The sequence below is a fragment of the Sceloporus undulatus genome, unplaced genomic scaffold, assembly GCF_019175285.1.
Source record: "Sceloporus undulatus isolate JIND9_A2432 ecotype Alabama unplaced genomic scaffold, SceUnd_v1.1 scaffold_17, whole genome shotgun sequence".
Taxonomy (NCBI): Eukaryota; Metazoa; Chordata; class Lepidosauria; order Squamata; family Phrynosomatidae; genus Sceloporus; species Sceloporus undulatus.
In genome coordinates this window covers 2,516,162-2,533,670 of record NW_024802939.1, presented here as the reverse complement: position 1 = coordinate 2,533,670, position 17,509 = coordinate 2,516,162, and the positions used below count along the sequence as shown (strand labels likewise).

Below are 17,509 nucleotides of genomic sequence, written 5' to 3'. Positions count from 1 at the left end.
CAGGGCACTTACCAAGTGAAACAAGATTTGCAACCAAAGGTCCCCAGGACACGTAGGAGGTATCACTCTAACCCTTAATAGGGGCTGCTCTGGTTCCTTGGGCCATCTGGATGGAGTTTCTGGGACCACTAAAAAGAGTTCTGTTACCTAAGGCAGATGAAAAGATGATACACACCCCAATTCTGGTACCAAAATGAAATCAACTGGCAGCTGAATTTTACTACAAGGCTGGTGTTACAACAGAATTCTCCATTGTAACCAAGGGCTGTGTAGTTTAGTAAGGGCTGCATACATATTTCTGATTTTCAACCAAAGTTCCCCAGGACACTTAGCAGGTAGCACTCTAACCCTTAATAGGGGCTGTTCTGGTTCCTCGGGCCATCTGGATGGAGTTTATGGGACCACTAAAAAGAGGCTGTTTAAACCCTTTCCTTTCAGCAGTTTTCTCCCCAAACACACCCTGCATCTGGACACTTTTCTCTTGAAAAGGAAAAAAAAGTGTTCATGTATGTAAGAAAACAGTTGGAAGATCTTCAGCAGACAGACACCCAGGTAAGGCCTAAGTCATCCTTTTTCATGTTCATTCCCAATACTGATCTCATATACCTATCTTCCCTTGAAAAAAAACACCACCTGAATATCAAAAGACTTTAGGGATATGCAACCCAGGTCTAATCTGCACTGTAGAAATTGTGCAGTTTCACACTGTAATAACTGCCATGGCTCAATGCTATAGAATTATGGGATTTACAGTTTTGTGAAATGCTTAGCCTTCTCTGCCAGAGACCTCTGGTGCCACAACAAACTACAAATCACAGGATTCCACAGCATTGAGCCATGGCAGTTAAAGCAGTGTCAAGCTGCATTAATTCTTCAGTGCAGATTAGATCCTAGCTTCCAGTGTCTGAGCATGAACAAGGTCTGTAACTAAAGCTTTCCTAAGATTTTAACAATCACAACACAGCTGTTGTCTGTGGATAATGCTCGCACTTGAATGTTCATGAAAATTATTATGCTTGAATGCACACAGTTCATACATTTAACTGAGGAAGAATCTTTCACAGTTTGGGTTTACAAAGGGAAATGAAGGCTTGCATCAGTCCCTCCCCTAAATTATACACCGTGCTTAGTTATTTTCCTAAACATATGCAAGAAAACGTTTCACACTCAAAAATGCTATTTCCCAGAGGTTATCTGTAAGAGAAATATTAAAAAAAACATTCTCATCAATAGAAGGGGGGTCTCTTTCTACAGTCAAAGACATGTGCATATAATATATTAGGGCCCAACTAGTCAGCATGAAACAGGAAGTCCAGGAGCAGTATTTGTAGTAGTTTTATTTATTTAGTTCAGAACTGCTTCATTGGAGGAACTGTGTATGCATTTGTGCATGTAGGAGAGAAAGAGAATGACCATTTACTCCCCTTCTTCCCATGGTGTTTTCTCAAATGAAATTCTTCCCAGCCTTAGAAGCTTCATAAGTCACATTTATCTCAGGGTGACCAGACATCCTCCTTTTCCTAGACATGCCCTACATTTCAGCTTTCTGTCCAGGAGGAATTCCAAAATGTCCTTCATTTTGAGCATGACTAAGAAGCATTTATTTATTTTTATATCAGTGTTTTTAGTTTTTATTTGGTAATGTCCTACAGTTTTCTTGAATGTCCTACATTCTACGGTGCCTTGCCCTTCTATGTGGTTGTGACATTGCGTCACCTTGCATTCATGTATACCTCACTCCATCAATGAATACTCCATCCATTGTGAAGCAGACAGAAGTTATGTGCGAGAGTTTGTATGTGAGAGGGAGATGTTTGAAAGGGACATCGGGGAAAGTAGAATGGGAAAAGGTTAACCACACATCCCACCTCCCATTGCTATTTGCCTGATTAAATGATAGCCCCATGCAGCTGCATGCAGCTGAAATAAATACATAATGTACATTCTAATTATAGAAATCCAGTGCCACATTTGTAATTTGTTCTAAATAAATTTTAGGGTTATTCTCTAGCTTTCGTGAAAGGACAGGCACCTGCTCCTTCTGAAAGAAACCCAGATCAGTTTGTTTTTGGTTGGTCTGCAAGTGAAGCCCAGAGCGACTAAAAACAGTAACTCCAACAGTCATTGAGGTCAGTGAGGGGCTAAAAGGGAGATATAAATGAAAGGTGACAAGAGTGTTGTCCAAGGCACAGTCCTCAAGAATATACTTTGTTCAAAAATGAGAATTAAGAATTAAAGCTCAACAACTTACAAGAAAGTCAAGAAGAAACAGACCATCATTCAGTGGCAGCCTCCCCACCTTCTAACTCCTTGATCATGAAAAAGGCAGACTTGTGACAATCCTATGCCAGGCTCTTAGAAGGGTCCCTGTTGTTTTTAAAAAATTGTGCATTTGCTTGCATACTGTATATCAGGAGGTGTGAAGTGTGGCCCTCCAGAGATTGTTAGACTGCAACTGCCATAGTTCCTCAGCATTGGCTATATTGGCTAGAGCTGATGGGATTTGCAGTCCAACAATATCTGGAAGGCTGTATTTGTCCCACCCTGACCTATAAGAGTTTCTGTCATGCCTAAATGTATGAGGATGATCTCACCTGTTAAAGGAATTTCACAGACTTGTCATAGCTCACACTTAACATTGATGGTGTCCAGTGTGAACTTGTTTTTGGCCAAGGAAATATTTCAAAAATTTGGATTGATTTAGGTACAGTTTAGTAAGCTTTTTGTAAAAAAAAAATAAAAAAAATTATTAGCACAGAGAACACATACAAAAATAGGTAATATTCAAAGACATAGCCGTGGTAGTCTGTAGAATCCTTTGAGACTAACTGAAAGAAAGAAGTCTCAAGGTGCTAAAAATAGGTAATATTGCCTTATCACATAGTGGGAAAGTATTAGAACAAAACAACAACATTATAACTGAAACGGTGGTTTCAGTACATGCTTACATTGAAAGTGCAGATCTTTAATTCTGACACACTTAAGCTAGACAGGAAGATGATTTGCCCCTGCCTAGAGAAGCAGTGATGCATGAAAATGACCATTTCCCAATTTTCTGACATATTTCTTTAATAATTTGCTCTTGCTATCTTATCTTTTGAGAACAGTACATCAAGAGAACATTTTCCTTTTCTGAGAAAAAGGTTGGTTGGGATTTTTAGCTGACAAATGGCAAGAGAGAAAGGAAGTAGAAAACAACACAGCTTTCCCATTCACCACTACATTTTTTTAAGGCTGCTTTTTAATTAAAATAGCAATGACACACAATTTCCTTTCCCATCAAGTTTGGTTTGAGTTGGCTGAAGATGAAGGATTCATGGGGTTGTGAGGCAGGAATAATGGCTGGGTTGCCTGTTTTGCCTGCTTCCCAATATATTATGTGTATCTATCTCAGTAAACAAATTATGCAGATATTATGAAGTCAATGGTCATTCTTCCAAAGGAAATTTAATCTTTCAGATCCGATCCTGAAATGCAATACTCAAGAAACAGGCACCACTTAACTAGATGCACAGGCTCTAGGTGTGCATGTTTTGTCTGTTGAAGGGTGCATAGCCACACTGCAGAATTAACACAGTCTGACACCACTTTAACTGCCATGACTCTGTCCTACAGAACCCTGCTATTTGTAGTGTGGTGAGGTATTCAGCCTAGTCTGTCAGAGAGCAATGGTGCCTCACCAAACTACAACTTCCAGGATTCTGTAGGATAGAGCCATGACAAAGTGGTGTCAAACTACTTAATTCAGCAGTGTGGCTGCAATTTGTCCATTGTTGCTCAGGTTGATATTGATCAGAGTAGGCACACCCCAAGGTTCAGAGGGTCATATTTGACTTTTCTGCATTGGTGATCAGCACCTTTTGGGATGCTTTGATTGAGATTTCCTGCATGGCAGGGGGTAGGACTGGATGGCCCTTGTGGTCTCTTCCAACTCTATAATTCTAAGTCACTTCTGCGGATGGGGCTGGTGAGTGATCAGCTATTGTTTCATTGTTGAGACCCATGAAACAGTACCAAAATGCTGTGAGTGAGAGATTATATAATGGGGAATTGGAGGGTCTGGTGGTCCAAATGAAGAAGAGCCACATGGGAGGCTACCTCTGATGAAGAAGACTAGAGCCCTGACAATGAGCTCTAGTCAGATTAGTCCTGATTTTGCATGAAAAGATTAGGTGTGTCACTCTGTTAGTATCATGTTTGGTCAAAAACTGTTCACAAATGGGCAACAAATACAAAAACATTTGTTTGAGGGGCATCTGAAGTAGCTGACAGATTAGATCCAAAACATCACTCTATTATTTGTTTCTGTCCATTAGATAACACACCAAGTTTGTTGACTGTGCGATCATGTGCCTTTGTATAGAATGACTGAGAGCCAAACACTTTAAATTATAGTATAGCTTTATCACACAAGTTACTCAGTGGCAGAACCAGCCCTGTCATTAGGCTGAATGAGGCAGTCACCTCAAGCACCATGGTTGCAGTGTAATTAAAAGTCATTAAAAAGTTAGTTCAAGGATGAGGAAACATTGATCTTTCAGTAGTTTTAGACTTCAATTCTCAAAATGAATGGTGTGTGACAAATGAAAAAGAGATTTTGAGAATTGTAATCTAAAACATCTGGAAGACTAGCAACTTTCCATCACTGTCTTATTTACCACTGTATTTCTACTATCACAGAGAGAGGGAAAGATACTTGAGGGATTTCTGCCTCACATGACAAAATGCTATGTATTTTGTCTTAGTGGGAGGAGACAACATTTTCAGGAAGCAAGGTGATCCAGGTTGCCCTGCTAAATGAGGGTTTCAATCAGTGTTGCCAATTTCTGGGGAATTCCCTGGAATCTGGGGAATTTAATTAATTTATTTCTGGGGATTTTGACTGAATGATAATGATAAATATTGGGGAAATCTGGGGATTTTAGATTTTGGTAAAACATTCCAGGGGATGTCTTTGAGGCTTGTTGGCAACACTGGTTTGAATCCTCAGATTGCCTCACTCCTAATCCAACATTACTAATCATTCATCCCTCAATTACACTGGGCCTCCTGGCACACTTTAACTCAAGGATGCGATGTTGTGGCTCTTCAAAAATGCCTGGATTGTATCTCCTAAAATGCCTTACATTTGCTATGATGCTTGGGGCTGATGGAAATTCCTGTCCAACCACATCTGGAAGTCTGCAGCTCCTCAAACCCATACCATCATCCCCATCCACAGGCTAACATAACTCTTTGCTTTAATGTCCCCTTGCCATAAATGATACAGAGATATGACCATACGCTGTTGCATCAATATGACTGCATACCCAAGTGCATGTGAAAATCATAGCATAGTTGCTGTTGCTTAAACACAGGTAATCAGAAGGCTCAACAAGAATCTACACAAGTGATGATCCAAGGGTGGCAGATTGGGATGTAGAACTGGCCAGTTAAACCATTTAAATAATAATGCTTTGCCACAAACGTTTACAAGAAAACGCCACCAAATTCAATAGACTTTTGTCACATTGCAGCTGAAATGAAATTCAGTCTCTGGAAGGGTGTTATAGGTCTGGTATTATTTTAATTCATTTAAGAAATAAGCTACTCTGGAAATGTCAATATGATACAAACTGGTTAATTAAAGAGTAGAACCTTTGCTTGGATTTCCATTAAAAGGATAGTGCTTTAAGGTATATGCTTGGGATGCATTTATGCATAAAAAGCAAAACAAATACTGTTTTCAGGTTTCTTTATGTTGTATTTCACAAGGCAATTTAGGTACATGGAGATCTGATGTTTTAAGAATATTCACTTATCTAGCCAGAGGAACTTTATATTCAGAATATGCATCCAGAATAATAATGATACTTCATTTTATTCTCATTTTCTCTCTCCCCAATACTGTCTTGTTATTGAATTTTGCCTCTTGCTGCACTTTTTAATATTTTATGAGTAAAACAACTTCTTTTTAAAGAATATATGCCCACTGGCTACTAGCCTAAAAAGAACACAAGATATTTTTTATCTGGGATACCTCATGTGGTTATAATTTGTGAGGCATAACCAGCTTGGACTATATTCCACTGAGTTCAGTGAGTTCTTTAGGGACTGAAAGACTCTAGTATCTCTTGATTTCATTATTTCGTTATTTCATTATCATGCCTTTCAACCTCCTCTTTGCACGACTGTAATGATTCAAAAATCATTCTGTTCATAAGTAGTACTGTTTATAAGCAATTACTGCAATGGAAGAAAACATCATTGTGTGCTGACCTCTTGATTCAAGAACAGAACACAGGGACAAAAAATTGCACAAGAAAAGTTATCATTCATACATCTCAAAAATAACTTTTCTCCCTCTCATATTTTCTGGTTTCCTTCCAAAATCCAGAATGCAATTGGACTAAGGCAGAGGGAGCATACAAAGGTACAGCAAATAGGATGGCATTAGTGCTGAAACCAAACAGACCTGTCCTGACTCCAATAAGCATGTGGATATACATGGTAATAGGGACTGGTCTGCTGTCCTTGGTACTGGGAAATGTTCCATACAGTAGACATAGTATTTTTATTTTATTTTACATTTAGAATCATAGAATCATAGAGTTGGAAGAGACTGCAAGGGCCATCCCGTTAAACCCCCTGCCATGCAGGAAATCTCAATCAAAGCATCCCCAACAGATGGCCATCCAGCCTCTGTTTAAAGACCTCCAAGGAGGGAGACTTCACCACACTCCGAGGGAGTGTGTTCCACTGTCGAACAGCCCTTACTGTCAGGAAGTTCCTCCTAATGTTGAGGTGGAATCTCTTTTCTTGTACCTTGCATCCATTGCTCCAGGTCCTGTTCTCTGGAGCTACAGAAAACAAGCTTGCTCCCTCATTAATATGACATCCCTTCAAGTATTTAAACAGGGCTATCATATCACCTCTTAACCTTCTCTTCTCCAGGCTAAACATTTCCAGGCTCCCTAAGTCGTTCCTCATAGGGCATGGTTTCCAGACCCTTCACCATTTTGGTCACCCTTCTTTGGACATGCTCCAGTTTCTCCACATCCTTTTTAAATTGTGGTGCCCAGAATAGGACACAATATTCCAGGTGGGGCCTGACCAGAGCAGAATAGAGTGGCACTATTACTTCCCTTGATCTAGACGCTATACTTCTATTGATGCAGCCTAAAATTGCATTGGCCTTGTTAGCTGCTGCATTGCACTGTTGACTCATGTTCAATTTGTGGTCTACTTGGACTCCCAGATCCCTTTCACATGTAGTTTCATTCGGCCAGGTGACACCCATCCTATATCTGTGCATTTCATTTTTCCACCCTAAGTGCAGTACCTTACATTTGGGCAAACTCTGCTTTTGTTGAGTTTCATTTACAGAATGGTGACATTTTGAGATATGTTGATGATGCCATCCAGAATTTTGGACTAAATCTCATCATTATATGGGTGGTCCCTGACACTTAATAATACATTTCTCTTTGCTCTGATGGTGGAGCAGACAGAGCTGTACAATCTAGATAACACTGGGAGATTGCTGGCTGTTGGTATAGCCCCCTCTCTCTTGATGTAAATGAGGACTGGGGAGAGGGATGAGACTAGACTATCTATAGAATCTGTCCTCAAACTGATCTCATCAGAATTAAATGTACGGAGCAGAATTCTAATCCACCACTAAATCCATTGTACTGCACTGACTCTCACAGGTTTGTTGTTGTAGTTGTGTGCCTTCAAGTCATTTCTGACTTGTGGCGAGCATAAGGCAAACTTATCATGGGGTTTTCTTGCCAAGAGTTGTTCAGAGTTTTGCCATTGCCTTCCTCTGCAGCTGAGAGCATGTGACTTGCCTAAAGTCATCCAGTGGGTTTCATGGCCAAGCTGGAAATCAAACCTTGGTCTCCAGGGTCAAACACTCAAACCAGTAAGTCACACTATCTCTCAGAGGTTGCTTCTATCTATATGTAATTCATACCCAGATTTGAGGGCATCCATGGATGCTCAAGTCCCATTCAATATAATGACATAGCAAAATGGTGTCCCTTATAAAAAATGAAAAATCAGGATTTGATATTTGAAATTTATATTTTTTTAATGCTTGAATCCGTGTATAAAAATCTGCATATAAGAAGGGCCGACTGTATATCTAGGGAGAACTCTAGCTTTAGGCAAGTTGAAGGAGATGACTTCAGGTGGCAGATTTTAGAGTAAAAGTTGTCTTCTTCTCCTTTTGCATGGTGGAGGACAAGTGATAGAAAGATTACTTAATGAATTAAGCATCAGACAATATATAGAAAGATGATGATCTCTTATCCAGATTTTTATCAGTATCCTGGCTCACTAGAAGTATATAGCTATGTTTAGACATTCTGAGAAAATTCTCCACTGCAGATTAGATGTTCAACCATAAATGATGCCCTGCCATTGATTGCAAGCATATTTGAAATATTTTTAGCATCATTGATTTGGGGTGTGTGTGTGCGCGCAAATAAATAGCATTTTAAGTAGCAGAACAGAAAGTGATGCCATTGCCTTCCTCTGTGGCTGAGAGCATGTGACTTGCCTAAAGTCATCCAGTGGGTTTCATGGCCAAGCTGGAAATCAAACCTTGGTCTCCAGGTTCAAACACTCAAACCATTAGCTTTGAACAAAACCCTCACTACTTTTTCTTGCTGAATTTTAATAATAATAATAATAATAATAATAATAATAATAGGATTTATTTATATGCTGCCCCATCACTGGGAATCCGGGCGGCTTACAACAGAGGTGATAATATATGGTTCCCTGCCCTCAGGCTTACAATCTGAAAAGACAGGACACAAAAGAAGAAAGGAATGGTGGGGGGGAAGGGGATCAGGTCCAGCATTCTTCTCTCCCTCGGAGGCCTGGACTAAGGTAGATGGACCGGAGGGAGGGCTCTTCTTCTTCAGGCTAGCCCTGATGGAGCTGGGCCAGCCTAATTCTCTCCCTCTCAGGGCAAAGGATGACAGTTATGGAGGGAGGAGCCTCTATCTTCAGAGAATTTTAAACTGACAGTATGTATCATCTAAAATCTTTTCCCAATTGGTTGCAAAGCTGCAACCTGTATAAAATGCCTTATGACTAAACTATTTAGGATCTCCACTTTAAAATGTTCATGGCACATAATCTGCCAGCAGCACCTTGGAAAGTCTATCGAAAGGTTAACCTACGTTGCATACATTACATTGCAAACATTAATCATATATTGTACACATTGCATACATTAATCTAAAGGCTAACCTACATTACTTACATGGAACAGAAGCTGGAGAAAGCTCAAATCGTATAATACTGGTTTGTCTGTTTGCCCTCCTCCAAAATGTGTCCAGAGGGAAGATCACAGATGCAAAATTGAATTATGAACCACATTATTTATTACACATATAATTCTGAATTTGGAAAAATGAAACATTTGTGTGATAAATGATGTGGTTTGGGATTCAATTACGTGTCTGTGCTCCTCCCTCTGGACATGTATTTATTATTATTATGCTTTATATAGCGCTGTAAATTTACACAGCTATATGTACAATCGATAAAATAGGTAAAAATAATACATATTATTTTTAATATAATAATAAAATAATATATATTAATACAAAGGAGGCGCCAAATTAAAAACATTAAATAATTAACATGAATATTATTAGTAGTATTGAAGGAGGGCACATGGGCAAACATCAAGGAAGAAGGGAAGCAGGACCAGGAGATTCTAGAGATTGGTTGTCTTCAAAAGTTGTGGGTCTCAGGAAGTGTTCAATGATGCTGAACCTCATGGTTAGGACTATTATAGGACTCTGATGCCACACTATTGCTATGGCTCCATCCTGTGGCATACTAGGATTTGTAATTTGGTGAGGCGTTTATAATTATCATCCAGAGATCTCAGAAAACTGCAAATCCCAGGATTCCAAAGGAGGCAGTTAAAGTGGTATCAAGGTGTTTTAATAGTGCAGTGTGAAAGAGATGTTCCCTGTATTTAACAGCCAATCAATCAATCAATCAATCGTCTACTGATTGGCCCAAGGGCCATCTCAAAATACCACAAAGCTAAATAGAACTCAACTCTACATAAAAGGTTAAATAAAACGTATAAGAACATGAGTACAATGCAATAGACAATACAACAAAACATGTATAACGCTCTGTATAAGAACTCTATATAAAAGGTTAAATAAAAAGAATATTTAAAAAAATGAACGAGTAAAAATATAAATATAATAATCGGTAATACATTAAGTAATTATACTAGAGTCAAATTTATACATCATAATTCTTCTCCACCCCTGCAGTTTACCCCAATATTTAGTGAGTTTTAACGCTCAGTGTTAAAAATCCCGAGCTTCCAGTCCTTTTAAATACATAATTTAAATGCATTTGTTGTTGTTGTCATTGTGTGGCTTCATTTCTGACTGATGGGGACCCTATCACAGGTGTATCTGTTGTTGTTGTTGTTGTTGTGTGGCTTCAAGTCATTTCTGACTGATGGGGACCATATCACAAGTGTGTTTTTTTTCTTGGCAATATTTGTTTGAGGGGTTTTTGCCCTTTTCTTCCTCTGAGGTTGAGAGAGCTCTGGGTGCCAGTTAGACAGCAAAAACTACACAATTCCCAGAATTCCACACTGTGTCAAAGCTGTGCCATGGCCACACAAGAGCCTATGGCTTTGGTTTCCTTCATCCCCTCTGAGGCTGAGAGAGTTAGACCCGCGTGACGTCACCAAGAGAACTGAGGCAACCAACAACGGCCAAAAAAGGTGCCCATAATAATAAGCCAAGCGAGAGTGAGGGCAAAATGGTGGCGTCGGCGTCGGGAGTGCGCATGCGCGGGGCCCGGTTTGTTCGACGCATGCGCAGTGGCGGCTTTGCGGCGGCAGCAGAAGGAGGACGGTCAGAGCAGCGGAGGGACTCTGAGGGAAAGGAGCCATGGCCGGGTCGGAGCTGGACGGCGGCGAGGGTCCGCAGCCCCCCGAGGACTCGGAGCTGGCCCTGGCCGGCATCAACATGCTCCTCAACAACGGCTTCCGAGAGTCGGACCAGCTCTTCAGGAAATACAGGTCGGGCACACGGGAGCGGCGGCGGCGGCACTCTGCCCGTGCTCAGAGGCACTCTGCCCGTGCTCAGGGGCGCCCTCGAACGCTGCTGATAGTGTTGTGTGCCTGGTGTTTTATATATATATATATATTGATGAATTTTTACATGTTGTCTTTTAAGATGTGGTGTTTTTATTTATATATTTATATTTATTTATTTATTTATTTATTTAAATTTGAAAGTGGTGTGTGTGTCTCGACTGAAGTGTTTTAATTGATGTAATAATAATGACGATGATGATAAATTATATAATTATTATTATTATTATTATTTCTTACCCATCTCTCCCCATAGATCAAATAATAATAGTAATAGTAATAATCATTTCTTACCTGTCTCTCTCCATAGATTAAATAATAATAAAGATGGCCATAATAATAATAATAATTTCGTACCCATCTGTCCCCATGGATCAAGGCGAGAGGCAACAACAGTTAAGAAACAACATCAGTTAAAACACACATCAATTTAAAAGAACAGATAAAATGTACGCACATTGAAACACTCCACATGTAAAATGCAACATTTACAATTCACAATTTAATAACAGTAGTGACAGTATGAGTCAGGTCCTTTCTGGCGCATGGGGACCCTGTGGATGAGGCCCCTCCAAGACCCCCCACTGCCCTCCTCCGTTGCTCTGCTCAGGTCCTGCGGATCCATGTCCTCTGGCTTCCTTAACAGAGTCCATCCATCTGGCATACTGCCTTCCTCTCTTTCTCCATCCCTCTGCCTTTCCTAACATTGTCTTTTCTGGTGATTCATGCCTCCTCATGATGGGGCCAAAGTATGACAGCCTCAGTTTAGCCATCTTGGTTTCCACTGAAAGTTCAAGCTTGATCTTTTCCAGGACCCATTGGTTTGTCTTCTTGGCTATCCATGGCACTGCCGCTTCTTGAATGAATTGATTTTCTTTGTATTTGCTTTCTTCGCTGTCCAGCTGCCACATCCATACAGTACAGTAATTGGGAATATGCAGTTGCTTATGGATGTGAAAGCTGGACAGCAAAGAAAGCAAATACAAAGGAAATCAAGGAGGCTTGCAGGACACTTAACTTCTGTGCTTAGTTGTATATCTTTACTCTTTAGGACCTTCTCTAGTTCTTTCATAGCTGCCCTCCCCATCCTTAGTCTTCTTCTGAACCCTGAGGCAAACTGACCCTATCAGGGTTTTCTTAGCAAGTTTCTTCAGAGGGGGCTTCATAGAATCCTAGAATCCTAGAGTTGGAAGAGACCGCAAGGGCCCTGATCCAGTCCAACCCCATTCTGCCATGCAGGAACTCTCAATCAAAGCATCCCTTTTGACAGATGGCCATCCAGCCTCTGTTTAAAGACCTCCAAGGAAGGAGACTCCATTACACTCCGAGGGAATGTGTCCCATTGTCAAATACGTAGCTTTTACTGTCAGGATGTTCCTCCCAATGTTTAGGTGGAATCTCTTTTCTTGTTTGAATGTATCACTGCAGGTCCTATTCTCTGGAGCGGCAAAAACAGGCTTGCTCCATCCTCAGTATGACACCCCTTCAAATATTTAAACCATGGCTTTCCTCTGAGGCTGAGCCAGGATTCAAACCCTGATCTCCAGAGTTGTCCAAAGCTCAAACCACTACACCAGTTCCTTTCTGCTTAAGCACCTTGCAGTCTAAACTAGGGGTAGATAGGAGAGCATTTCTGGAAGGGATTGAGATTAAATCTAAGCTTAGTCTCTTCTTCTCAGTGGTGCCCTCTCTGGAATTTAAGATTATGTGGCTGTTTTCTTTGTGGTTTGTGCCCCTCCCCAAAAATACTCCCTTCCCTCCCCCCCTTTCTCTAGTGTTCCTGGTACAGTGGCTCTGAAGAATCGGCTGTTCCCCCTTTGTTGCTCCTGTCCTGGTTGTTCTTTCTAGCTCTCCACTGGACTCTTAACAAATGATACATGCAAATTGTCTCATAAAGATCAAGTTGACAGAACATATTGTAAAGAACAAAAATAACTTTCTGGCCTTGCCTCGCACATTTTAGTCCAAATATTAGGGCACAAATAGTGCTCAGTTCAGCAAGTGTTGCAGAATGTCATGCCACAAGTCCACTTCGAAGAGGGTCATAACATCTAGCTGTTAATAAAATGTTGTAGTCAGCCTGGCATAGTGTTTGAGTGTTGGACTATGACTGTGGAGGCTAGGGCTCAATTTCCAGCTCAGCCATGAAACTCACTGGGTGACCTTGGGCAAGTCACACTCTCTCAGCCTCAAAGGAAGGCAGTGGCAAACCACCTCTGAACAAATCATGCCAAGAAAACCTCTTGATAGGAGTTGCTTTAGGGTCACCATAAGTCAGAAGCAACTTGAAGGCATACAACAACAACAACATATAAAAAGCCACATGTTCAATTCGTAAAATATATAGCGGTTTATTTGCATGATTTTAAAGTGATTTTACTGTGGAATTGAGCTCAACTGGGATCCAAAGTACAGTGCAGAAATAATCCAGCTTGAAACCACATTAACAGCTCTGGCTCAGTGCTAGGGAATCCTGGGGATTGTAGTTCATTGTGGCACCGGAGCTTTCTGTCAGAGAAGGCTAAATGTCTCACAGAACTACAGTTCCCAGAATTCCCTAGCACTGAGCCAGGGCAGTTAAAGCTGTCTCAAACTAGATTATTTCTGCAGTCTGTTTTGGACTTGGGACAACCATTCAGAGAGTCTCCATACAAGTATTCAGCCTCCGAAGGTGTCAGAGAAGACAGTTTGTTTTAGAGTGTTTTGGGGTTTCAGATTAGGGCTTTGAAATTAAAAGAGAGATCTGCTGTAATTCTCTTCATAGACAAGATAGTATTGTTGCATTATGCCTCAATTGATGTGGAATAACTTATTTCTCGCTGCCACTCAATTCTGTGTCAGTTTTTGCTGCTCATGAATCTTGGGATCTTTCCTTTCTTTCAGTACGCATATGGTTAAAACTGAGCTCAGCTAATGTGGTTATAGAGTGGAGTGGTTTGTTTATACTCTGGGAGTGAAGCAAATACTGTTTATTGACTCCCATCTGGTCTCTTATTTATCCCACCCAATTTCTAATTCTTTCTTGAGTCCTGCCTTGTGAATGTGGTGACCCAGACTTGTAGCAATGGCTACTGGCTGGTGAAGGACAGAAGCCACTGCACCAAGACTCATAGCTGTCCTAAACTTTACAGACTTCATGTCTTAGCCCAGATGTTACAATGCAAATTCTGGTGTTGCATCTGATTCCAGTTAAGCTCTGACTGAAAGAGGCTTCTTCTGCCTAGAAGGAAACTGGACATCATGTACTTAACACTGTTAACTTTAAGTTGCCTGTTGACTTATGACAACCCCATGAATTTCACAGGGTTTTCTTAAGCATGGAACAATCCGAAATGTTTTTACCACTTCCTTCCTCCGAAATAAAGACCTACTGCACCTCGCCTATTCATTGGCGGTTTCCCGTGCAAGTACTACCCAGAGCTGACTCTGCTTAGCTTCCAAGATCAGATGGGACCTGGTGCCTTTAGGGTATTTTGACCATTATGAAAACCTCATTTATCTGGTGCTTATATAAAATCTCCTTGGGAAGGAAGAGAGAGATTGTGCAATGAAACGTGCCCCTCGTGATACTTTATGGTGATCCAAACTTCTCTTGTTGGTAGTAATAGTAATTGTGGAGGGAAAGTGGCTTTCTGATTGACACTATGATTCTATGATTCTACTAAGATTATTTCTGGAAAGCATTGTTTTTCTACATCTGGCAGGAAGCAGAATTAAATAGAGGTTCAATGCAGCACTTACTGTAGTGCTGTGTTCCCATCTAATGTCTTTCTCCCTGATCAAGATGCTTCTATTATGTTCACAAGCAAAGGTCCCTATTAGTTAGGCTTGTCAGGTGAAATGTAGGACAGAACTGTTTGACAAGCAATATCTGCTGAAATTCCCTCTTCTGCATAACTATTAAAGAGACAGGGACCCTGTTCTGTATTTTACCCGGCAGCCCTCAACTCAGTGTTATTTAAAAGCTTCCTGCTTACAGGCTCTGTCCCCTTTTTGACTCTTGCAGAGAGTTACATTGGTGTTGATGATTGCTCTGTTTCATAACCTGTGTGTGTGTGTGGCTTTAATTTCTAATTTCTTAATAGATCGCTCTTTATAGATACTTTTAATGTAGAAATACAAGGAGAATTATGAGAGTAAGCAAGTAATCAAAGGACCCTTGCTCTCCTATGGACACAGAAACTGACAATTGGTAGCAATTAACAGGCCAGTCATCGTCAGCATACTTGCAGCTGTGCTTGGCAGGAAGTAATCGGTGGGCAGAGCCTTACACTGAAGGGACAGAAATCCCAAAAAGCTGCAGTAGCATTCTGCCTGTTCACATTGGACAGTCTTGTGTTGCATTTGGGTTTTATGTAAGAATTATAAAATAGTCACAGATTGGAATACAATGTTAAATGAAATGGATCAGAATAATCCCTGTTCATGCTGCTTTAGATGAGCCAGTGTGGTGTTGTGGTTTGAGTGTTGGACTAAGACACTGGAAGACCAGGCTTGACCGTGGAAATGTAATGGGTGACCTTGGGCAAGTTGCACTCTCTCAGTCTCAGAGGAAAGCAAGGGCAAACCCCTTCTGAACAAATTCTTCAAAGAAAACCCTTAACGCCTTAGTGGTACCATAAGTTAGAAGTGACTTAAAGGCATACAGTAACAACAAATCTCCTTGGAAACATCAGTGCAAATTATTACAAACCTGTTCTGTCCAGAATGTTGTTTCATTCACTTTCATATGTTTTTAAATTATAACTCTCTTTCCCAAATACAGTGAAATAGAATTTCTATACTACTGCTTTTCTTTTGTCCTTCCAAAATCTACTCCTGCTGGGAATCCATTAGTTCTTTTCTCATTGGCACCTACTGCTTTACTTGGCTATAAATGAATGCAGTTCCGTTATTCTCTCTGCATGAGCTACCCTCTAACCATAGGTACCTATGCTCCCTCCTCTCCCCATCTCTCTCTTGATCCTTCAGCTACCACTGCATATTCAGTCTCATTTTCTTTATAGACAGCTTGGCAACTGAGGATTTGTTTCCTTATATTCCATACAGTTGTTTCCCACTACTACACATTGCTGGGCTTCAGGTACAGCTATTCCACAATATTGCATGTTGAAAAGGAGAATTGTTGGGAATGTCCAAGCTGCTTTATGAAAGATGCCACAGAACCTGAAAACCTTTGCCTCTAATTTGAGCAGTGTTTGGGATGGAAGCTAGAGATAGCTCCATGTTGGGAGGGGAAGCACTATGTATTTTCTCAGATGCTTATACTGAGGCTGCTTCAAGGGATGAAAACAGACCTGTTTGGTCTTTGCTGAATTCTCCCTTCTCATTAAGAGTAAGTATTCTCCAGGTTCCAGGAAATATTGTTGAATAAGTACTCAGTGCTCCCTTTTGGCACTTTTAAAAATGAGCAGTATTAACATCTTGTGTTCAGGAACTTCCTTCCCAACCATGGATGAACTGGTTGTTGTTTTGTGCCTTCAAGTTGTTTCTGACGTATGGTAATCTTAAAATGGACCTATCACAGGGTTTTCTTAGCAAGATTTGTTTGGAGGGGGTTGCCTTTGCCTTCCTCTGAAGCTGCCCAAGGTCACCTAGTGGGTTTCCATGGCTGAGCGGGGATTCAATCACAGGCCTTCAGTCATAATCCAGTGCTCAAACCATTGCACCATGCTGTCTCTCTTATGAATACCAGAGGATAATGCCACTTTTGTACTATAGCACTGTAATTCTGTGAAAAACTTAAAACAAAACAAAATAACCAGAGAGTGGGAAATTCCTCTTCAGACCATAGGAACACGTCATCAAATCCCGCACTAGTTTTTAAGCACCTTTGGAAGCACTCAAGTGTAGATCCAAGGAATTTCTACAAATTGCCCCCTACAAGAATGAGATGAGTGGACATAGAGGTGACAACAAATGGACAAACCCAGGAGACTATATTGCAGGAACTCAAGTGACTCTCTATCATAATACTGTATATGCTCTCTTTTGCCCTGGAGAAGCTTTTGGTCATCCTTGCTCACTCCCAGTGTCTGTCCTATTCCTGCAACCCTTTTTAGTTGTCCTGTGTTGCATCTGGGTAGGGAGGCTTATAATCAGCCATTTGCCACCTGCATAAACTGCCTTGTCATTGCGATCCCGTTTCCCACCACACCTCTCCCCATTCAGTACCCAGTGTTTTGCATACTCTTCTTATTTGTTCTTTTTCTTTTTTTTCCTCCTACCTCTCCCCTGGCATGACTAAAATAGTATCAGTACAGTATCTTTTATTCTACTTGGATACTGCTGAAGAAAGAGCAGTTTAAACACAAAGGCTGTGCATTTTTTTAATGAGAATGTTTCCTTGCATTTGGTAAGCATTTGCTGGAA

At 40.7% G+C, this 17,509-nt stretch overlaps 1 protein-coding gene across 2 annotated transcripts in view; it reads left to right on the top strand.

Annotated features, from left to right (window-relative positions):
• The first annotated feature begins 10,890 nt into the window (after nucleotides 1-10,890).
• LOC121917418 (tetratricopeptide repeat protein 39C-like) overlaps nucleotides 10,891-17,509 on the top strand; it is a 65,916-nt gene continuing 59,297 nt past the window's right edge. For both annotated transcript variants that reach the window (XM_042443367.1, XM_042443366.1), the window contains exon 1: nucleotides 10,891-11,062. In XM_042443367.1, coding sequence (XP_042299301.1) covers nucleotides 10,932-11,062 — 131 coding nt within the window. In that variant the 5' untranslated portion in view covers nucleotides 10,891-10,931. The remainder of the gene's footprint in view (nucleotides 11,063-17,509) is intronic.